Source organism: the organism of the source record quoted next, unplaced genomic scaffold (genome assembly GCF_019419815.1).
Source record: "Pyrus x bretschneideri cultivar Hongxiangsu unplaced genomic scaffold, Pyrus_bretschneideri_v1 Contig38, whole genome shotgun sequence".
NCBI lineage: Eukaryota > Viridiplantae > Streptophyta > Magnoliopsida > Rosales > Rosaceae > Pyrus > Pyrus x bretschneideri.
The window spans coordinates 1870369-1894876 of NW_025999701.1; the positions used below are offsets into that span (position 1 = coordinate 1870369).

The 24508-nt window shown below is 38.3% G+C and overlaps 1 protein-coding gene and 1 pseudogene across 1 annotated transcript; both read left to right on the forward strand.

The window, feature by feature from the left end:
- The first annotated feature begins 1247 nt into the window (after positions 1-1247).
- LOC103926691 lies at positions 1248-3121 on the forward strand. The gene has a single exon (XM_009335507.2). It carries the CDS (start codon positions 1271-1273, stop codon positions 3113-3115), a length of 1845 nt encoding a protein of 614 aa, XP_009333782.2. The 5' UTR covers positions 1248-1270; the 3' UTR covers positions 3116-3121.
- A 15517-nt stretch (positions 3122-18638) lies between these two features.
- Positions 18639-23477, forward strand: LOC125468407 (annotated as a pseudogene).
- Positions 23478-24508: the final 1031 nt, after the last annotated feature.

The window sequence follows — 24508 nt, forward strand, 5'->3', positions numbered from 1 at the left end:
ATTTACTTATATTATCTTTCTAATAGAGGTACGATCCACCAACGCATGTGGTTTTCATCTCTATTAGAGCAGCTCCAGTGTTGGCAATAACCCTGTGGACTAACTGCAAGTCCAATCCAATGCCTTACAAAGTGGCGCCAGCCCATTTGGGCTATTGGGCTAAGGGGAAGCCCGTTGGAAAGCTCTAGCGGAAGTCCAAGGCCCGAGTGCCTATAAGGGGAGTGATGCAAGGCTGACGGCAGCCGCGTTCTAAGAAAATTTGCATCAGGCATGTGGACAAAGATGTCAAATTTTAAACCTAAAATTTAAATTTGAAGGTTTATATGGCATTTTGACATCTTTTAAAATTTTGCCCTTCATTCGATATGCCTAATTTTAAACATAAAACAAAAAATCATATTACTTTCCTTGCATTGGGAATGAAACAAAATGAATTAAAAGGTATAAAACTATTTAATATTGCATTGATAATGAAAAAAAAAAAAACAAAAAGGCAATGCCTTGAATCAATAAAAAAATTAATCAAAAGAATTTAATAATTTTTTTTTTTTTTTGAAGGCGCTGTCAAATTTGGCAGCAAGGAGAAGCTATGTCTTTCTATGTCATGCCACATCAAATTTAACTTTTCAGTTGGAAAACATTACTGCTTTCTTTTATTACCATTATTAATGATTTATACATTTAGACATCTCATTTAGAGATGCTTTTAGAAAGATTTAATTTGTACACAAAATTTTGAAAACTTAAGGACATAGAAGTTAATGATTAATTTATTACTTAAACGTTGATAAATGTGCCCATTTCTATTGTTGGCACAGAATTTACTTTACAAATTTAGTCTCTCTACTATTATCCTAAAATGAGTGAGAAAATATGGTAAATAAGTGCGCACTTAATTTAAATTCATGCATTTTTGTTCACCACCGTATTTATCACTGTTAAATGAGTTTAAATTTTAAGATTTGTGCTTATCCACTACACGAATCTCAAAATTCAAACTTATTTAAATAAGATGGTAAATATATACCACATGATGGTGAACAAAAACGCTGCAGTGTTTCATGTTGATTTTGTTTTGCGTAGAAGCCGTAAGGGCGCTCTAAACGGCATACGATTGGACGTTCGCGCTCATATAAACCATTTTTTCGTATTATTCAATCGAACCCCCTTTCACACTTCTTTTGTGCTTGACCTGAGGTTTTATTCAAACCCATAAAACTGAAAAGAACAAAAAAACGAGAGGGAAAGTGAGGTCTTGAGCTTTGGTGAGATGGAGAACCCACCGGAATCAATGGTTGAAGAAAGGGAGGAGTTGATGGTTCCGCCATCCGGTGGAAACCCCTTTCTTAAAAAAGCCTACTTTCTAAAACCCACTTTGCCAATTTCCACCATTGATGAACTTCCTTTTAAGCTCCCTCACAGTTTCTCCTCCATCCCTTCCCGTTTCGAGCCAAAGAAATGGCCTTTGCAAGTTGAGTTCCACGGATGGAGACAAGGAACAAAAGATTGGAAATCCTGGGTTGATCAAATGGCTTCTGTGCACCAATCTTCATGGAAGGCGGTTGGTATTTATGAAGCAATCCTTAATTCAACGCACCAAATACGAAGACAAAACAGTTTGGTGTACGGGCTTGCAGAGAAATGGTGTCCCGAAACCAATACGTTTATTTTTCCATGGGGTGAAGCAACAATCACATTGGAGGATGTCATGGTTTTAGGCAGTTTCTCGGTTTTGGGGGACTCTGTTTTAAGCCCTCTCGAAACCACACAACTTAAAGAAATTGAAGAGGAGCTACTAGAAGAGAGAAAGAAATTTTACAGGAGTCCGGCTAAGAAGTCCAACACAAGCTTGTGGTTGAAGAAGTTCATTAAGAGCGGGCACAAATTTGAGCATGAAGCATTTCTTGTGTATTGGTTGTCGAGGTATGTTTTTAACCATAATGATGTAACACATAGACCTGTATTCTCCATAGCAATTCATTTAGCTAGGGGGATTAAAATCGCTCTTGCACCCGCTGTTCTTGCTAGCATTTACAAAGATTTGGGTTTGTTGAAAAGGAAAATTGTAGCTTCAAACCAATTGGAAATAGGAGGTGCTGATTTACAAGTCACCCTTAAGTCGCCATTCCATTTACTTCAGGTTTGGGCGTGGGAAAGATTCTTGGAATTTAGGCCAAAGGCGAATGTTATAAATTTTGGTGAGACAAGATTGGCTAGATGGGATAAATTAAATGGCATGGAAGTTGAAAACTTGAGAAAGGTTTTAGATTCAGCAGGAGGAGATTTCAAGTGGCGCCCTTACGCCTTGGATGTCATTGAGAACTTGCATTTGCCTGAATACTATCCACAAAAGGGAACATGGGTTTTGGCTGGTTCTGATTCAAATGATGAATTACTGTCATTCATTAGATGTTTGAGAGTAAGTGAGCTAGTTGGTCTTGGTACCATTGAGCACTACCTACCGCATCGTGTAGCTATGCAATTTGGATTTGATCAAGACATTCCATGTTCTATTGCACGACTTTTTCACAATTCTGATACAGCCTGGAAGTATTACAACAATGAAATCAAGAATGTGAAATTATATCTTCCATGTAGGCTTTTCGAGGCCGATGTTAGCATAAAGTATACCAAGTGGTGGAAGAAATCAGTGTCTGGCCTTGAAGATGCAAGTGAAGCTGCTAGTCCACAGAAAAAGAAAGCAAAGGGTGCCGATCGGTCGCCATTGATGGTTAACCGTCCCCTTGTACCTCCTGGGTTTGCTCCGAAATGCAACATTATGGAAGCTGAAGATCCTATGGATGATGATGATAAGCTAACAATATCAAAAGTTTTGAAAAGAAATAAGAAGTATGAGAATTTTGTGATTATACAAGATAGTGACAGTGAGAAATTATCAGGTGGAGTTCCGAGTTCGGAATCTAAAATTGCAGGAGAAAGTTCAGTTTGTACCAAGTCAGATAAGGACAATGGAAGAGTCGTTGGTAAAGAATGTGCCAGCAGTAGCCCTTTATTTGAGAGCCGAGTTTTGGAGTTTGAGAAGCGAGGTTCAGAGATTACAGCTAGGATTAAGAGGCTTGAAAGCATGCTAGATGAGTTAAATGCAGATGTGTAGTGGAGCAAGTTTTAGGAGAACGTATGGAATATGGCTCTCCTATCAGTTGGTATTTCCAAACCTTGTTATAACTTATAATTTACTGCATTTTTGTCCAAATCGGTGATGAGTGCATTCTTTTTTCTTCTTTCATTACTCATGTTTGCAAAATTTTGTGTTCAATTTTTTCATCCATTTAACGTTCGGTGTGAAATGCTGTACATAAGACGTGATTTCTGTTTGCTTTCTTGTTTGCTTCCTGTCTGATTCTCGACCCCGTTTATCTGTTTTATCAGTATGTCATTGAAATTATACATTCATTCATCTCGTCATCATTTTTTTGAAGTACATAGATGATTAGGCTGATTAGTTCCTCTCGTCATTATGAGTGCAAAGTATCCATGTACAAAATCGGTCTTATAAATTGCATTACATATTTCTTTACCAATTGTGCTTTTCCTATTAGTAACCTCCAGCAGACATGTCAACTTGAACGCAATCTTATTTCTTTTTGCGTTACAATTACACCGTGTTTCTGTTATTCAACATGGTACCGACCTTTTGGAATCGTGGAGTAAACGCTTTCTTTTGTGTGCTCTTGTTCTTGGTGCAGGAAAAATGGAGGACCCGAATCACACTTTGGAATTGCAGGAACTTGGTATTTTATAGATGTTTCATGGATTGCATATATGCAGCAGGAGTTTTTGATAACTTGGTATTTTGTAAAAAAACTGCGGTTTGCCAACCATAGAAATTGATGGCTTTTATCTTTTGAGTAGTTCTTCGACTGCTCTTCCGTTTTCGAAAAAAATTGAAGGAACTATGGTTTGTCCAGTTTAGAACTTGAAAGGTTCTTGTGGTCTAAAACTATGCACCTCTTTTCTGTTAAATTCTCCTGCAATTCGTTGTTTGTTTTATTGAATTTCCATGACGCAACAATTCGAAATATTGACATTGATATAATTTGGTACTAATTTGCCATGCATATTTTTATGGGTTTTTATCACAAATTATCCCTGAAATTGACCCTCACCATCAACATGGCCTTTAAAATTGAAAATCAATCAATGTAGTCCTGAAAATAGGTGTCGCAAATTAAAGTGGTCATTCCATCATAATTATGTTAAAAAATGTTAAATGCTGATATAGCACATAAATGGGTACCATATATAAGTCCTATTTTTTTTTTTTTCACAAATAGTCTTTAAAATTGATCCACAACAACAAAATGATCCCTAAAAATGACCCGCGACATCAAAATAATCTCTGAAACCGAACTTGATCAATGACTTATTAAAGTTTTGGTCTATGAATTCATAATCATCTCGCCACTCAAAGTTTTGGCTTTATAAAAGTAACCTAAATGCAGATGTTCTTTCATCAAATAAAATAAAATTTAAGAAGAATAAAAAAGCACCTGAAATGGAGAATTATACTCTTTAGTGTTCATTTGGGAATAGCAGTGAGTGGTCAAAGCACCACAATTCCGGGGATACATTTGTGAAATAGTAGTTATATTTTGAACAACTCTTTGTGTGTATATAATACTGGTGTAGACGGTGAAACTATTTACAACTACTATATATTTTATGTAAATACTATGTTCATATTTTATGCAAATAGCTTTTATATATCTACACGGATGATGTTTAAGATCTATTGCTAATCTCTGCTGCAACGCGCAGGCTAAACTTCTTGTTTAAACTATCATGCAAGGCATCAATTTCCTTAATATGGAATTCAGTCTCGTCGACAGATGCACTGAATTGACGTACAAAAAAGCTGGTGTCGGCTTCGAGAAGCAAACGGAAAAGTAAAAAAAAACTACAGTTAGTCTTAGTTTTCTTTTTTGAATTGGAAAATTAACAGATTAGACATTGACAATAGAAAGTATATGATAATGAATAAAAAAAAGATGATATAACAAGCACGAGAGAAACAATTGGAAGAGGCTAAAGCACAAAGAGAGAACTCGGTAGTGTTGAATTATAAGTCTATAGCTGATTAAGTATTAGAAATAAGGTGAGTTTTAATGTGTGTATTCACTTGAGCATATCTGCCAAGTGTAAGGTTAAATGATGTAAGGCCATGAGTGCCATGTGGTATTTGATCCATGTAATTAGGTTGATGAGTGACTAAGATTAAAAGTAGTGTTTTGTGTGGTCCTAAAGCTAAGGCCATCAATTAAATGTAAAGCAGTGTGAGTGCGCATTGTGTGTGCTGTACAAAAGATTATTCCTCTGCAATACTTTTGCAAGAGAGAAAAGAAAGAAAACTTTTTCGGTTCAGCTTCCTCTGTCTTTTGTTCTTGCTTCTGTTCAGCCTTCTGGAAATTAAACCCAGCGAAACCAAAGTAACACTAACATGGCCTCAGAGCCTTGTTTCGATTAGATCTGAGCGTGTTTTCTGTGAGCTCAAACATCACCGTTTCTGGACTCGGTGAAGTTTGCCGGAGCTTATCTGTAATCTAAGAACTACGTGTTTCTGGATTCACACAAGCTCACGATGGCTGGATCTGGGAGTGCTGAAGTGAGGACCCCGATCTTCTCCGGTGAGAACTACGAGTTCTGGAGAATCAAAATGGTTACAATTTTCAAGTCATATGGACTGTGGAATCTGGTGGAAAATGGGATTCCGGTTTCTGATTCGAAGAAGAAGAAAGCTAAGACTGATGAAGATACAGATGTTGATGCTGACAATGATGAGAAAATGGCTGCAATCTTCATGAAAGATGCAAAAGCTCTCGGAATCATTCAAAACGCAGTCTCTGACCAGATTTTCCCTCGAATCGCAAACGCAGACTCAGCAAAAATGGCATGGGATCTGTTATATGGCGAATATCACGGTGGGGATCAGGTAAGATCTGTGAAACTCCAGAACCTTAGACAAGAGTTTGAATACACTAGAATGCGTGATGATGAATCCTTGACTGGGTATCTTACTTGTTTAAATGATTTGATAAATCAAATGAAGACGTTTGGTGAAATTCTGTCAAATGAGAGATTAGTTCAGAAGGTGTTAATCAGTCTCACTAAGATATATGATCCTATATGCTTAGTGATAGAAAACACCAAATGTTTAGAATATGTTGAACTGCAAGAGGTACTAGCTATATTGAAGAGTCAAGAGCAGAGGTTTGATTTGCATTCCTCAGATGTAGCTGAGAGAGCATTTTCTTCTTTTACTGTTAGTTCAAAAGGGCAGAATCGAAGTTATGCTCAGTCTAGTACTTTTAAACCACAGAAAAATTGGAATCAAAAGGGTAAGAAATGGGATTCGAAACCAAAGTTTCAGCAGAAATCATTCACAAATGTTGCACAGAATAGTACTTCCTCACAGATAATGGGTCAAGAGGGTGTAAAACCTCAGTGTAAGGTCTGTTCAAAGTTTCATTATGGTGAATGTAGATATAAGGGGAAATCCAGGTGTCATAACTGTGATAGATTTGGTCATTGGGCCAGAGAGTGTACTGTTGGAAAGTCTGTTCAAAAGGCAAACTGTGCAAGCCAAATGGAAGTAACAGGAAACTTATTTTTTGTAAATTCTGCAGTTGCTGAGACTAAGGTTAATGGAGATTGGTACATAGATAGTGGCTGCAGTAATCATATGACAGGAAATGTTGATCTTCTTGTTGATGTGAATACAAATGTTGCAGGGAAAGTTCAAATGCCAACAGGAGGGTTAGTTAATGTGGCAGGAATGGGATCACTGGAAATTGAGACTAATAGAGGAAGAAAATACATTCGAGAAGTCATGTACCTACCTGGGTTGAAAGAGAATCTATTAAGTGTAGGACAAATGGATGAGCACGGATATTATCTTGTGTTTGGTGGACATATGTGTACTGTTTTTGATGGTCCTTCTCTGAAATGTCAAATTATCTGTGTAAAAATGAAAGAAAACAGGTGCTATCCTCTATCTCTACAGCCTGAGAAACAACTTGTGTTGAAGACCAGTTTTGCTCATTGTTATTTGACTTGGCACAGAAGATTAGGCCACCTACACTTTGGTGGAATCAAGAAATTGAAGGATAATGACATGGTTCATGGATTACCATATCTGGATGAGTATGACAAAGTGTGTGAAGGCTGTCAATATGGTAAGCAACACAGAGAAAGGTTTCCTAGTGGGCAAGCACAAAGAGCTAGTGCTCCACTTGAATTGGTTCATGTAGATCTGTGTGGACCAATGAGAATCGAGTCTACTGGAGGAAACAAGTACTTCATGTTGCTTGTAGATGATGCAACCAGGATGATATGGGTGTATTTCCTTAGATTCAAATCTGAAGCTTTTACTTGTTTTCAGAAATTCAAGGCCATGACTGAGTTGCAAAGTGGAATGAAGGTAAAATGTGTAAGGAGTGATAGAGGAGGGGAGTTCTTATCAAATGAATTCAAGCAATTCTGTGACACAGAGGGAATCCAAAGGCAACTGTCTCTCTCTTACACTCCACAGCAAAATGGAGTGGTTGAAAGAAAAAACAGAACTGTGATTGAAATGGCCAAGTCTATGCTTCATGATAAAGGAATGCCTTACTATATGTGGGCAGAAGCTGTGCATACTGCTGTCTATCTGTTAAACAGATGTCCTACCAAATCACTGGATAGTATAACACCTTTTGAAGCTTACAGCAAAAGGAAACCTGGTATTGCTCATTTGAAAGTTTTTGGCTCAGTTTGTTATGTTCATACTCCATCTGAGCTAAGACATAAGCTAGAACCCAAGAGTATAAAAGGAGTCTTTGTTGGATATGCAAAATGTGAGAAAGGTTATAGAGTATTTGATCCACTCTCTAAGAGACTGATTCTGTCAAGAGATGTTGTGTTCGATGAAAACTCAGCTTGGAATTGGGAAAGAAGCACAGAAAGATATATGTCACTGCCTACTTATGAAATTGACACTGTGGATACACCAAGAAGTGAGAATACAGAAAATGACACTCAAGGTTCAAGTGGTTTATCACCTGGTATATTGGAAGAAGCTGCAAGTGGTATTGATGATACACAGGACAATTCTCAGTCAAGTGCAGGTGTGAGTGACACTCAGGCATTTGATCATACTCCATTAAAATGGAGAAAGCTGGATGATGTACTTGCTCAATGCAATCTGTGCATTATAGAACCAGAGAAATTTGAAGATGCAGTTAAGGATGAATCTTGGATGAATGCTATGAAGGATGAGCTCTCCATGATTGAAAAGAATGCAACCTGGGAGTTAGTAGACAGGCCAAGTAACAAGCCTGTAATTGGAGTAAAATGGGTGTTTAAAACCAAACTCAACCTGGATGGAACCGTGCAAAAGAACAAGGCAAGGCTTGTTGCAAAGGGATATGCCCAGAAACTAGGAATAGACTACAATGAGACTTTTGCTCCTGTTGCTCGGTTAGATACAATCAGAACCCTTATAGCATTGGCTGCACAAAAGAGGTGGAAACTCTATCAACTTGATGTCAAGTCGGCTTTTCTAAATGGTGTTCTAGAGGAGGAGGTTTATGTGGAGCAGCCTGATGGTTTTGTAGCTAAAGGGGAGGAAGACAGGGTATATAAACTTCACAAAGCCTTGTATGGCCTAAAACAGGCACCACGGGCCTGGTATGGAGAGATCAATACATATTTCTTACAATGTGGTTTCACAAGAAGTTTAAGTGAACCAACGCTATACATCAAGGCAGAAGAGAAAGACATTTTGATTGTGTCGATCTATGTGGATGACATAATCTATACTGGGAGCAACAAACAAATGCTTGAAAAATTCAAGGAAGACATGACACGAAAGTATGAGATGACTGATTTGGGTCTTCTTCATCATTTCCTTGGAATGGGAATAATTCAATCAACTTCAAGCATTTTCATCCACCAAAAGAAATATGCAAGCTCTCTGTTAAACAAATTTGGTCTAAAAGAGTGCAAACCTGTACTTACTCCATTGGTTGCAACTGAGAAGTTAACCACGGATGATGGAAGTGGTGCAGCAAGTGAAGAGTTATACAGAAGCATGGTGGGAAGTCTCTTATATCTCACTGCAACCAGGCCCGATATTATGTATGCATCTAGTCTGTTAGCCAGATTTATGCACTGCCCTACCAGTAATCATGTTGGAATTGCTAAAAGAGTGCTAAGATACATTAAGGGCACACTTGATTATGGTCTGGAATATGTGAAAGGTAAGAACTCAATGTTAATTGGGTTCTGTGACAGTGACTGGAGTGGATCAATTGAGGACAATAAGAGTACTTCTGGTTATGCTTTCTCCTTTGGCAGTGGAGTATTCTCTTGGGCATCTGTGAAGCAAAATTGTGTTGCTCTTTCCACTGCAGAAGCAGAGTACATTAGTGCTTCAGAAACAACTACTCAAGCCATTTGGTTGAGATTTGTTCTTGAAGATTTTGGTGAATTTCAAACTGAAGCCACTCCAGTGCACTGTGACAACACCTCAGCAATTGCAATCACCAAGAACTCTGTGTTCCATCAAAAGACCAAACACATTAACAGAAGATACCATTTCATCAAGGATGCACTGAAGGATGGCATCATTGATCTGGTGTACTGTCCAACTAATGAGCAACTTGCTGATATCTTCACAAAACCTCTGCCTAAAGATCGGTTTAATTATCTCAGGAGCATGCTAGGAGTGAAATCAGCTCAAGACTTAAAGAGGAGTGTTGAATTATAAGTCTATAGCTGATTAAGTATTAGAAATAAGGTGAGTTTTAATGTGTGTATTCACTTGAGCATATCTGCCAAGTGTAAGGTTAAATGATGTAAGGCCATGAGTGCCATGTGGTATTTGATCCATGTAATTAGGTTGATGAGTGACTAAGATTAAAAGTAGTGTTTTGTGTGGTCCTAAAGCTAAGGCCATCAATTAAATGTAAAGCAGTGTGAGTGCGCATTGTGTGTGCTGTACAAAAGATTATTCCTCTGCAATACTTTTGCAAGAGAGAAAAGAAAGAAAACTTTTTCGGTTCAGCTTCCTCTGTCTTTTGTTCTTGCTTCTGTTCAGCCTTCTGGAAATTAAACCCAGCGAAACCAAAGTAACACTAACAGGTAGTATGAATGGGAAGACTCACTCGCTTAGCCGTCAGCGTGTTCTGCGGTGCACCATATGAATGCCTGTGAATGGGAAGACTAGCTTGGCCGTCAGCGTGATCTGCGGTTGCACCAACCTATCCATCGAGGTTCGGTGAAGCTAAAGCCGAGGGGGAGGGGGAGGACATGCACTACGAAAAAATGAGAAACAAATCTGGTCTGCATAAAGAACTGCAACTATATATATAGAGCTAAGAGCCTTGGATAAAACACATAACTTCAAATGCTATCAAACATAACAGCAACTCGCTATCAACACGCCATGAAATCAGTTCGGAAACTGCCTCTTCTTCTTCTCCTTCGTATTTTCTTGCTCTCATTGCTTCCGTTGAAAGCCACGTCATCCTCAAGAAGTCAGGCAGAAGCTCTGATAAGCTGGAAAAACAGCTTTGCTTCTCCAACATCGTCCCTCAATTCATGGTCTTGTACAAACCTCAATAACCTCTGCAACTAGACTGCCATTGTCTGCAACCAAAACACCAAAACAGTTGCCAAAATAGACCTCTCCAACCACAAAATCACTGCCACATAACCAAATTCAACTTCACCCCATTTCTCAGTCTCACTCACTTCAACCTTAATGGCAATAATTTCACCGGCCCTATACTATCTGCCATTAGCAAGCTTCCAGGCTCACTATCTTAGACTTGGGCAACAACTATTTCACCCGAGAAATACCCGAGGAGATAGGCAAGTTAACGAAGTTGGAGTATCTCAGCTTCTACAACAATGATCTCCATGGTACAATTCCCGAAACGGGTAAGGTATGTGCTTTTCGGAAAAAACCAGTTAATAAGAACCCCTGATGGATCTAACTTTTCCGTCATGCCTTTATTGACATACCTTGATCTTTCTCAAAACAATATGGAATCAAAATTCCCAGCGTTTATATCTAAATGTTGGAACTTGACGTTCTTGGACTTGTCTGAGAATGCCTTGACTGGCCAAATACCAGAAGCAGTATTTACCAATCTGGGAAAGCTTGAGTATCTCAATCTCAGCGACAATTATTTCCGAGGGCGACTTCCAACAAGCTTTCCCAAGCTTAAACATCTCCATTCAGAACTGAACTCTTTCAGTGGTCAAATTCCAGAAGATATTGGTTTGATGTCTCGCCTTCAGCGTATTGACCTGTATCAAAATTCCTTACAAGGAAGAATTCCATCCTCGATAGGCCAACTCAAAGAACTCTAGTATCTTAATCTTGAGGTGAATTTCTTAAACTCTTCAATCCCTTCTGAACTCGGTCATTGTACCAACCTCACCTACTTGGCTTTGGCCAAAAATTCCATCAGCGGCGATCTACCTCTGTCCCTGTCAAATTTGAACTCTGTCCCTGTCAAATCTGAACAAGATTTCCGAATTGGGTTTGGCTTTCAACTCATTTACTGGTCCAATCTTGCCCTCCCTTATCTCCAATTAGACTGAATTGGTTTCTTTGCAGCTTCAAAGGAACATCTTCCATGGAAATATTCTAGCTGAAATCGGATTGTTGACAAAACTGACACACCTTTATCTATATGATAATTATTTCTCTGCCGCAATTCCCTCGAAGATCGGAAACTTGAAAGACTTGATAATATTGCTTCTTTCAACCAACCGGCTATCAGGGACAATTCCTGTTACAATATGTAATCTAACAACTCTTCAGAACTTAGGGCTTCAGGAAAACAATCTCACAGGGATAATCCTACCAGAGATTTCGCAATTGAAACAACTGGAGTCTCTGAACCTAAGCCAGAACAACTTGACAGGGGTCACTCCAACGAGTCTGGGCAGTTTGAGTAGCCTCCAGCTACTAGATTTGTCAAATAACAATTTGACAGGCGAAATACCAGGCGGACAAGGCTCGTTTTGCTGTTTAACAAGCTTTAACATAAGCCACAACAATTTATCGGGTGAAATACCAGCGGTGATTACTAACATATACACAAGTCACTCCTTGGATCTTAGCAGCAATTCTCTATCGGGAGCAATACCTTCAAACCTGGACAAGCTCACGATGTTAGTGGTTCTCAATGTCTCACACAACCATCTCTTAGGGGAAATCCCATCAACACTTTCCAGTATGCCTCGTTTGGAACGGTATGACTTTTCTTATAATAACTTGAAGGGCCCAATCCCAACTGGTGGCATTTTCCGAAAAGCATTGGCAAATGTTTTTTCTGGAAACTCTGGCTTATGTGGGCACGCTGAAGGTCTAAAGGAATGTAGTATCAGAAAGAATAACAACACAGTTCTAATTGGTGTCCTTATACCTGTTTGTGGCCTATCAATGGTTATCGCTGCCATCGCTCTAATTTTAAAGTTTTGGAAGAAATCCAAGGCCGTTCTTAAGAAAATCAAAAGTTCTAAAAAATTTGAGAATTTTGAGTCGATGATAATGCAAGAAGAAGTGAAATTTACATTTCGAGAAGTTATCAAGGTCGTAGACGACTTTTACGAGAAGTATTGCATTGGAAAAGGAGGATTTGGTAGAGTATACAAGGCGAAGCTCGAATCAGGTCAAGTTGTTGCAGTTAAGAGACTTAACATAGAAGACTCTAATGATATCCCGGGAATTAATCTTCAAAGTTTTGAAAATGAAATCCGCACTTTGACAAATACCCGGCATCGTAACATTATAAGGCTGTATGGATTCTGTTCCAGGAGGGGATGCATATTCTTGCTTTATGAATTCTTAGAGAGGGGTAGTCTGGGAAAAGCATTATATGGGATTGAAGGGGTTACTGAACTTGGCTGGGCTACAAGGGTCAAAATTGTGAAAGGACTTGCCCATGCACTTTGTTACTTGCACCATGACTGCACTCCACCAATCGTGCACCGTGATGTAACCATCAACAATATATTGCTCGAACAGGATTTTGAGCCTCGCATATCTGATTTTGGGATGGCAAGATTGTTGAGTACTGACTCATCCAATTGGACGCATATTGCTGGTTCATTTGGCTACATGACACCTAGTAATGTAGTAATTCAATACTCTGCATGTTTGGCATTGTTTCGTTGATTGAGATATGTTTTGACGCTGCTTGTTTTGTTTTCCTTGATGTGCAGAGCTTGCATTCACTATGTGAGTTACGGATAAGTGTGATGTATATAGCTTTGGAGTGGTGGCACTATAAGTCATGATGGGAAGGCACCCCGGGGATGTGCTTGAGTCTCAACTATCGAAATCATCAACATCAATGAAAGAAAATGCAGAGTTGCTTCTTAAAGATTTGTTAGATCAAAGGTTGGACCCTCCAACCAATGCATTGGCAAAGGCAGTGGTGCTTGTGATGAGTTTATCCTTGGTTTGTGTGCATACGCATCCGGGGTCTCGGCCGACAATGCTTTTTGTCTCACAAAAACTATCTACTCAAACCCTGCCTACCCTTTCCGAACCATTTGGGATGCTAACCATCAACAAGCTGAGAGGGTTACAGATTAAAAAGAATGATATTACAGCTACCTAGTTATAGGGGTTTTGTCCTACATCTCCCTCTTTTTCTTGTATTTTCTTTTTCAAAAGGGTCAAGGTTTATGTCCTCCGTCTTTTTCTTGTATTTTCTTTTTCAAGAAAGGTAAGGTATAACCTCTCTTGCTGTATTTGCTTTCTTGCTTTATGAGGGGTAAGATTTATTTCCCCCCTGACTAGGTGTAACTTTATTTTTTCAAAACAATAAAATTTTCTTGTACTGCTAAGGTTCTCTAAAAAAAAAAAATACTACCTAGTTAGAAAACTCTACATTTAAGACAAACTTCATAAACATGTACTTTTTTTGCTAATTCCTAGAAAATTTGAAAGTTGTTTTAATCAGGCCTTATTCCTCATACTACACATAACTCTTTTAATTAAAATAAAGGATTATGTGAGGTTAGCTACTCAGTGTAGGACATAAAAACGTGGACCCTCACCCAAAGGCGAAGGTTCCTACAAATTCTCACAAAATGTTCAAGGGAGTGAGAATTGTCCCTAACAAATTCTCATACCGTGGATTAACATCCACACCACCCAAATCACTCATCTTTCCATTCGCGTGTCAGATTTGGTGACTGTTATACAGACACGTTCTTTTCGTTTTGCTACACCAAATCCCAATTAGCCCAAAAAATATCTCAAATCCCTAAACCTTACAACATCTCAGATTTCCCCACTTTCTGTCTCATACATCTCTTCTCCTCTGTCTTTCCATCCTTTCACCCACATATCCTCCAATTGCCTTCTAGATGCTTACCTTCAATTGAGAAAAGTTTTCTAGCCATTGTGTTTGCTACCCACCTCGAGAGCGAGTCGTCCCTCACTCAGATGAAGGTGTGCAAAACCACTTCGGTGGTTTGGGTCTCTGCCCCGCCTCCTTTTGCTGTTCTAATTATGTTTTGTCTACTTTTTTTGTTGGTATCAAAAATCTTTCGGTGCTGGTCCTCAAGTGGTGGACACGGTTACTGGATTTGGTTGTTTCTTTGGTCCATTGAGTGTTTTTGGATAATTTTACAGTACTATTTGTCGATCTTTGATGTTGTGAATTTAGGGATTTATGTTGTATTTCATTGGGGCTGCTTTGTATTTGTGTTTTTGTCTTGGGACCTTTGGTTTTTGTTGGTGGTGACGGACCTGAGCACTGGAATGGCAAGTTGCACAGCGACTGTGATGGTGACAATTTCTATCAACGGACTGATCTAATTTGGTAATCATGTGCTTTTTCTTTGGACTTCCTTGTCTTTTCGACCTAAATGCAGCTTATTTTTATGTTTATCTTATTTAACATCTTTAAGATTTTCTTCTATCAATGAAGTTCATGTTTGACCAAAAAAAAAAAAAGGTTCAAGTTACTACTATACTTAAGGAGCTTTTCTGCTATTGAATAATAGAATTGTCACTCAGTACTACGATTTGGTGATATTCTTCTTCACTAGTAACTGAGAAATGTCTTAGGCTTGAATCTCAGGATGACAAATTCGATACCAAATTTAGTTGCCCATTTTGTAGCTTAGCCGAACTCCCCCTTCCTTTAGTGTAAAATATATCGTTGTACTAAAAAAAAAATATAATAATAATAGAATTGATTTTGATGAAGCAAAAAAATAGCTAGCTAGCTAGGATTATGATTGGATATTCACCTCTGATCTGCAAATAGAGCAGCCCTCGTCATATTTTCGGACCAACTTCCGTTACTCACACAAACTCTAATTTATTCCATTGATGGAAATTGTGGACTCGTTCTCATCAAACCGTTTTTGAATGTTCTAAACATTTTGGAATCATATTTCATCCTAAACCCCCAAAAAGTCCAAAACTTTCAAGCAGAAGAGAGAGAAAAAAAAGGGACAAACATCTTCAAGGAAACATCTTGCCTTCCCTTATCAATCCATTTTTGAATGTTCTAAACATTATGGATGCTCTAAACATTTTGCCTTCCATTATCTCCAATTGGATTGAATTGGTTTCTTTGCAGCTTCAAGGAAACATCTTCCATGGAAATATTCCAACTGAAATCAGATTGTTGACAAAACGGACAAACCTTTATCTATGCGATAATTATTTCTCTGCCGTGATTCCCTCGGAGATCAAAAATTTGAAAGACTTGACAATATTGCATCTTTTAACCAACCGGCTATCAGGGTCAATTCCTGTTACAATATGCAATCTCACAAGTCTTTAGAACTTAGGGCTTAAGGAAAACAATCTCACAGGGATAATCCCACCAGAGATTTCGCAGTTGAAACAACTGGAGGTTCTGAACCTAAGCCAGAACAACTTGACAGGGGTCATTCCAACATGTTTGGGCAGTTTGAGTAGCCTCCAACTACTAGATTTGTCAAACAACAATCTGACAGGCGAAATACCAGGCGAACGTGCTTTAACATAAACCACAACAATTTGTCTGGTGCAATACCAGCGGTGATTACTAACATATACACGAGTTCCTCTTTGGATCTTAACAACAATTCTCTATCGAGAGCAATACCTTCAAACTTGGACAAGCTCACGATGTTGATGGTTCTCAATGTCTCACACAACCATCTCTTAGGGGAAATCCCATCAGCACTTTCCAGCATGGTTTGTTTGGAATGGTATGACTTGTCTTATAATAACTTGAAGGGTCCAATCCCAACTAGTGGCATTTTCTGAAAAGCATTGGCAAATGCTTTTTCTAGAAACTCTGGCTTGTGTGGGCACGTTGAAGGCCTAACGGAATGTAGTTTCAGAAAGAATAACAGCACAGATCTAATTGGTGTCCTTGTACTTGTTTGCGGCCTATCAATGGTTGTTGCTGCCATCACTTTGATTTTAAAGTTTCGGAAGAATTCCAAGGCCATTCTTAGAAAATCAAAAGTTCTAAAAAAATTGAGAATTTTGAGTCAATGATAATGCAAGAAGAAGTGAAATTTACATTTCGGGAAGTTATCAAGGTCGTAGACGACTTTCACGAGAAGTATTGCATTGGCAAAGGAGGATTGTAGCTTGAATCAGGTCAAGTTGTTGCAGTTAAGAGACTTAACATGGAAGACTCTAATGATATTCCAGGAATTAATCTTCGAAGTTTTGAAAATGAAATTCGAACTTTGACAAATACCCAGCATTGCAAATCATAAGGCTGTATGGATTCTGTTCGAGGATGGAATGCATATTCTTGGTTTATGAATTCTTACAGAGAGGCAGTCTGGGAAAAGCTTTATATGGGATTGAAGGGGTTACTGAACTTGGCTGGGCTACAAGGGTCAAAATTGTGAAAGGACTTGCCCATGCACTTTGTTACTTGCACCATGACTGCACTCCACCAATCGTGCACCGTGATGTAACCATCAATAATATATTGCTCGAACAGGATTTTGAGCCTCGCATCTCTGATTTTGGGATGGCAAGATTGTTGAGTACTGACTCATCCAATTAGACGCATATTGCTGGTTCATTTGGCTACATGACACCTAGTAATGTAGCAATTCAATACTCTGCATGTTTGGCATTGTTTCGTTGATTGAGATATGTTTTGACGCTGCTTGTTTTGTTTTCCTTGATGTGCAGAGCTTGCATTCACTATGCGAGTCACGAATAAGTGTGATGTATACAGCTTTGGAGTGGTGGCACTAGAAGTCATGATGGGAAGGCACCATCGGGATATACTTAAGTCCCAACTATTAGAATCATCAACGTTAATGAACGAAAATGCAGAGTTGCTTCTTAAAGATTTGTTAGATCAAAGGTTGGACCCTCCAACCACTGCCAAGCCTTGGCAGTGGTGCTTTATCCTTGGCTTGTGTGCATACGCATCTTGGGTCTTGTCTGACAATGCTTTTTGTCTCACACAAAATTATCTGCTCAAACCCTGCCTTCCCTTTCCGAACCATTTGAGATGCTAACCATCAACAAGCTAATGGGGTTACAGATTAAAAAAAAATGGAATTATAGCTAGCAGTTAGAAAATTTCTACCTTTAGAAACATGTGTTTTTTTTTTTCCTTCCTTCTATTAAACATAAAGAGAAACTTCATAAACATGTATTTTGTTTGCTAATTCCTAGAGAATTTGAAAGATGTCTTCATCAAGTCTCATTCCTCATACTACATAACTCTTTTAATTAAAATAGAGGATTATGCAAGGTTAGCTCCTCGGAGTAGGGCATGAAAACATCCACCCTAACCCAAGTCCCACAAATTCTCACAAAATGTTCAATGGAGTTAGCGTGGAATAACATCCACAACACTCATCTTTCCATTCGCGTGTTAGATTTGGTGACTGTAACATGCATCAACCCAATAACCATATGGTCTGAGTCAAGGCTTAGTACGATTATAAGCTTATAATTTTATGAATACAAAGTTATATAGAGACACGTTCTTAGTTGTTTCTTCTTCAAAAGCCTAGAAACTCTGCAATTCAAAGTTCCAGTTACTACTATACCTAGCAGCATTTCTGCTATTCAATCATAGAATTGATTTCGATTAAGCGACAAAACAGCTAGCTAGTGAGGATTTGCAAAACTGATCTCATATGCATATAAAATAGTGTTTAAATAAAGAGTTAGATTATACAAAAACTAATTCCAAAATTGTTAGAAAACAAAAAAATAAAAGAAAAAATAAAAAAAATAACGAAATACGAAAGTTTAACAAATTATAAAGTTGGAGGAAAAAATTGACTAACCTCGTAAGTATAAACAAATAGTTGAAAACACAGGGCTAAAATTTGGGCTTTTCCACTCATGGGTTGGAGATAGATTTATGAAGCAATCCTAAATTTGACGTACGAACTACGAAGGCAGACCAACTCGGCATATGGGTCTGCAGAGAAATGGTGCTCTGACACCAATACTTTCATCTTTCCGTGGGGTGAAGCAACAGTCAATAGAAGATGTCATGGTTTTGGGGGACTGTTTTAAGCTCTCTGAAAACCAAAGAACTGAAACAATTAGAAGAGAAACTGCTAGCAGAGAAAAAGGAATTTTACAGGGGAGGGTCTAACAAGGCTCACACATGCTTGTAGTTGATGAAGTTCATCAGGGCGGGCATGAATTTGAGCACGAAGCTTTTCTTGTTTACTGGTTGTCAAGGTATGTTTTTCATGATGGTAATGTAATACATAGGCATGTTTTCCCCATTGCAATTCATTTAGCATTGAATCACCCTTGCTCCCACTGTTCTTGCTAGCATTGACAGAGATTTGGATTTGTTGAAGAGGAAGATTGTAGCTTTGGACAAATTAAAAATAGGTGGTGTTGATTTAGAACTCACCCTCAAGTCCCCTTCCCGATTAGTTCAGGAGTATGGGAATAAAACTTTGGCCAAAGTCCAATGTCATAAATTATGCTAGGTCAAGATTGGCTAGATGGGCAGATGTTAATGGTCTAAAAGTACAAAACTTGAGAGTAGTTTTAGACTAAGCTGGGGAATTGTTCATGTGGCGCCCTTATGCAATAGCAGTCGATAACTGGCATTTGCCTAAATACTATCTACAAAAGGATTACTTGGTTTTGGTTTGTCCTGACTTGGATGATGAATTACTGATATTTGTTAGATGTTTGAGGTGTAAGATGTGAGTGTCAAGGAGAATGACTTCTAGTTCTCGACAAACTTGTAGTTCAGCTTTGAGTTATCAAGTTGAGAAGATTACGCGCTTACTTGGCTAAAATTGGGAGTCCTAATAACATGCAACTATATTCAAGTAACCTTATCATGTTTTGACAAGAGTTCATCACGAAATAGGACTATATTGACCTAATCAATATAGAATATCCGGGTATCAGTTGATAGGCCTGATATCTAGGATGGTTGGCTATATACTAGGAGGTCCCTGCACTCACAGCCCCATCCCTTTTGAGCAAACCCTATTCTAGCTTGATCATTGGCTGCTAAGTGTAGAAGACCTTCTGTCATTCATTGAAGCAATGTCGAGCTCTTCTTCAGATAAGGCTATTATATTTACGTATGCATGTCATCGTATGTATGTGGTTCTATGCATGCAATGTATAAATAACTAACATGAGGGTCACTGAGCTAGTTGGACTTGGCACTCAAGTCTTAAGCAGTACCTTCCACATCGACGTAATCACAATTCTGATATTGCTTGGAAGAATTAAATCAAGGAAATCAAGAATGTAAAGTTGTATCTTCCATCTAGGCTTTTAGAGGCGAATGTTAGCACAAGGTACTTGAAATAGAGGAAGCAAACAGTTTCAGGTCTCAAAGATGCAAGTATAGCTGCTGTGCCGCAGAAAAAGAAAGCAAAGAGTAACAATTGGTACTATTGAGGGCTAACCACCCCCACCATATAGGATTGTTGGAATTCAAGCTTGCTCTGGTTAGATAGAGCTAGTAAGTTTCTAGCAGTCACTGGAAGCTTAACAGAGAAACTAACAGAAATTTTGGTTTTAGGCTTCATTTCTAAAGGACTTCACCATAAGGGTTTAATCTGATTTTTTTACAGCGAGGACTATCTTTCGACTACTCTATAACTTATATGTCTATAACCACGGTGATCATTTACCCAATTAGGCCTTTTATTTGTGTAGCGAATTGAGCTTAGTTTATTCAAAATAGAGATTGACCATCAAGTTGCTGGTTCTACATAACAATCACAATCTTACTCAATCACTACAAGTGACCATCAAGTTGATTATTCGTCTTCAGCTTGATTTAATCGGCCATGGCTGCTTGGCTGCCATGGTTGGATTATAGCGAGTTGCATATGAGAGAAGGAAGATTGGGGTGCAGGTTGCAGTGGAGGGAGGGGGTGGGGTGGGGTGGGGTGCGGTGGGGAGGTGATGTAGGAGATAACGGGTTAAAAATAGTTTTTTTATTTTTTTGAATTTTAAAATATTCACTTGGGCCCAAATTGACACGTGATGTTCAATCATTGTTCATGTGGGCGCCACGTTATTAGTTAACGGAGGTTCTAATGGAAAAGTTAACCATGTATGAAAGTGTCTAAGAATTATGACTTTAAGTATCAGACTGGAACAAAAAACACTTCATATATCAAATATTAAAAACCAATAAATTTGAAGGTAATAAATTGAGATTAAACCTTTGTCTTTTTTCTTGAGCTTCGGTGATGGAGAAGCCAGAAGAATCCATGGTGGAAGAGAGAAGAGTCGAGGGTTTGACCAGAAACCCATTTCTCAAAACAGCCTACTTTCTAAAACCCAGTTTCCCAAATTCCTCCATTGATGAACCCCTTTCCAAGCTCCCAACTTTTATATCCTACCTTTCATCCAGTTACGAGCCGAAGAAATGGGGCGTGAAGGTTGAATATCGTGGGTGGACTTGCGGCCATAAAGATTGGAAAACTTGGGTCGATCGCACCACTCTACATGGAAGAAGGCTGGTATACATGAAGCAATCTTTAGTTCGACATACCAAATCAAAAGACAAACCGATTTGGTTTTCGGGTTTGCAGAGAAATGGAGTTGTGAGACAAATACTTTCATTTTTCCATGGGGTGAAGCAACAATCACGTTGGAGGATGTTATGGTTTTAGGAGGGGGGGGTGGGTTTTGGATTTTGGGGGACTCTGTTATATGCCCTCTTGTGAGATCACAACTGAAAGAAATCCATGAGAAACTATTAGCAGAGAAGAGGGCAATGTCCAGTAAGGGAGCGGCAACAACACAATTATGGCAGAAGAAGTTCATGAACAGTAGGAGTGAAATCGAGCATGATGCATTTCTTGTCTTTTGGTTGTGCAGCTATGTTTTTGTTGGTAGTCTTTATTATATCCATAACGATGTTTTCTCCATAGCAATTCATTTAGCTAGGGGGACTCGAATTGCCCTTGCACCGGCTGTTCTTGCCAGCATTTATAGAGATTTGCATGTGTTGAAAAAGGCAATCGTAGATTCAAACAAACTGGAAATAAGCAGTAATGCTGTTTTAGAGCTCATCATTCGTCACCATTTCAGTTAGTCAGTTAGTTCAAGTTTGGGCATGGGAACGATTCTCGGACCTTAGGCCGCAAAACTCAAATCCTCTCAATTATGGTGAGCCAAGAATGGCTAGATGGGATACATCAAATCGTCAAAAAGTTAAGAACTTGAGAAGGGTTTTAGACTCTGCAAGAGAAGAGTTCATGTGGCGGCCTTATGCATTGGATGTCGTTGAGAACTGGCATTGCCTAAATACTATCCTCAAAAGGAAAAGTGGGTTTTGGTTGGACCTGATTCGGATGATGAACTACAGTCATTTGTTTAGATGCTTGAGGGTGAGTGAGCTAGTTGGACTGAATGGTACTATAGAGCACTACCTTCCCCATCGGGTAGCTATGCAATTTGGATACGATCAAGACCTTCCTGGTTCTGTTACTCTACCGAAGCACAAGTCAGATACTGCATGGAAGAACTACATCGAGGAAACCAAGAAGGTAAAAATGTATCTTCCATCTAGGCTTTTCAAGGCGGATGTTAGCTCAAGGTACATGAAGTGGTGGAAGCAATCAGTGTCAGGTCTCGAAGATGCAAGTGAAGCTGCTGTCCCGCAGAAAAAGAAAACAAAGAGTATGAAACTGCTACTGAAGACTAACCACTCTTCGGTTCCTCCTGGTTTTCCTCCCAAACATGAAGGAATGGAAGCTGAAGAACAGATGGATAAAGAAGAAAAACTAAGTCTATCAGAATTCGTGAAATATAGGGACAAGCATAAAAAAAAAAAAAAAAAAAAAAATTGGGATTAGACAAAGAAGTGACAGTGAGTAATTATCCGGTCAGGCTCATAATTCGGCTTCTCCAGTTGCAGAAGAAAGTTGTGTTAATATGATGAGATCGGATGAGGGAATTGTGACCATCGTCGGCAATGGATGTGCTAGCAATAGCTCTATATATGATAAACAGGTGTGGGAGCTTAAAGCTAGATATACAACGCTTGAAAGTATGGTCAGGGAGTTAAAATTAAGCAGATTCATCTGACGCAACTTTTGGAAAAGCTTCTGAAACAAGACTTTTTTTAGTTGGTATGTCCAGAACCTAGCTTTTATTACTGTGCTTTTGCTTAGTGATGAACACATTTCTTTCTCTTCATACATTTGACATGATTTTTGTTTTGCTTGCAGTCTGAATCTGGATTCTGTTAGTTTGTTAGCTGAATGAGAAGGTCGAACGTATAAATTACATTCATTTTTTTAACAATGCAGCCATTTTTAAGTGGTAAAGAACACTCTTAAGAATTTGAATCACTGATCACAAGCTAACAGACTTGCAATATTCGTTTTATTTACAAGTCCATTTATAATGATTTTTCTTCTTTCTAGCACTATTATGTAGAAATCTGAATTGAGTTGCTCTGTTCATTACAAATGCAAGTTATCTGAGTATGAAATTACCATTTTTGTTCTTCTTATCGGTATTTACCTCCCATTCCTTTTCGTAAAACACTTTGCATTTTGTTTCTGTTATGCAACATGGTTTCGACCTCTTGAGATCGTGAGATAAAGTTTTTCGTCTATATGTTTTTCGTGTGCAGGGAAATTTCAGGAAGAGAATAGAACTTGGAAGTAGCAGAAACTTTGCATTGCTGATATATTGCAGCTAATATGTTCTGGAAAATACTTAACCTTTTGATCAAAGCCTACATTTGCCAATAGGTTTGCTAATTAGGATCTTTAAGTAATGTGGTTCGCCTAGCAAAGAAGTTGATTGTTTTTTTTTTAATTGCTCTATTAATTGTCCATTGATCTTGATAAAACCAAAAATTCTGACCATGAAGAACAAAATTCCTGAGTCCATTGATCTTTATGCAATACAATTCAGTTCCGTTTAACTTTTGTTATCCGAAAAGTTACATGGATTATGATTTTTCTTATCCGATAACCGAAAGTCATTACGTTCCTAACTGAGTCGCTCTGTTCATTACCCTTTTGATCTCAGTGAACAAATTAACAATGTGGTTTGTCCATCAAGAAGTTAATTGCTTTTTTGGTCGATACAGAAACCTTGGATCAAAGGCTTGAGAGATCTTTGGCCTCTCAACCAAGCGGCACCCAAGGCTAGCGTCCTAACCTGTTTCATAATTTGTTTGGGAATGTGTTTGGGGCTGCTCTCGGTTTGCATTTTGAATCAAAATTTCAACATGCTTCTAGTAAAAGCATTTTTACCAAAAGCGTTTCTGAGCATAAATACTTGGCTCCAAAAAGCCCCAACTCAAATAGATCATTTGGCAGAAATATGTAAAACTGTCCTTCCCAAAAAGATTATTTAGAGGAGAAACATGGTTATCCGGCTTTCTTTTGGATTGGATGCTCAAATTCTAACTTGTTTCATTCCCATAGAGGAAGATATCGACCGGAGAAACGCGAATGTTGGGTTTTGTTTTATTTTGGTATGAAAAAACATAAATTTGCCCAATTTGGACTGCTTATGGGTTTGGTTTTCTATTAGAAGTTAACCTTAAGCACACCGGTTAAAAGCGCTTATGAACAAAAGTAATTCTTATAAATGTCGTTCCAAATAGGCCCTACTCAATTTGAAAATAACTAATGCTATTGAAAATACAAATGTCATAGAAAAATCAAGAAAAATATCAAATAATTGAAAATAACCGGAAATTTCTATTTTGATCGGTCAAACTTTATAAATCAACATGTGCTACAGATAGATGATTCGAATCATTAAAATACAATTTTTGCCCAAAAATAATCATTAAAACAAAAAACAATGAAGAGTGTGGTCCGTAGAAATTGTCCCTCAAATGGAAATATTTGATGGATTGATCTCTTAAATAATAATTGATTTACCATGACATTTCAAATAAGGAAGAAAGTTCTTTTTTTGAAGAGGATGAGGAGGAAGGTTCTCATTTCCTACTAATGTGTCATTTCATTGTATAAATATTATAAATGGAATCATTTATTTTCATAT

Coding starts and splice junctions, on each gene's coding strand:
- LOC103926691 (XM_009335507.2), top strand. CDS start 1,271: ATGGAGAACCCACCGGAATCAATGGTTGAAGAAAGGGAGGAGTTGATG.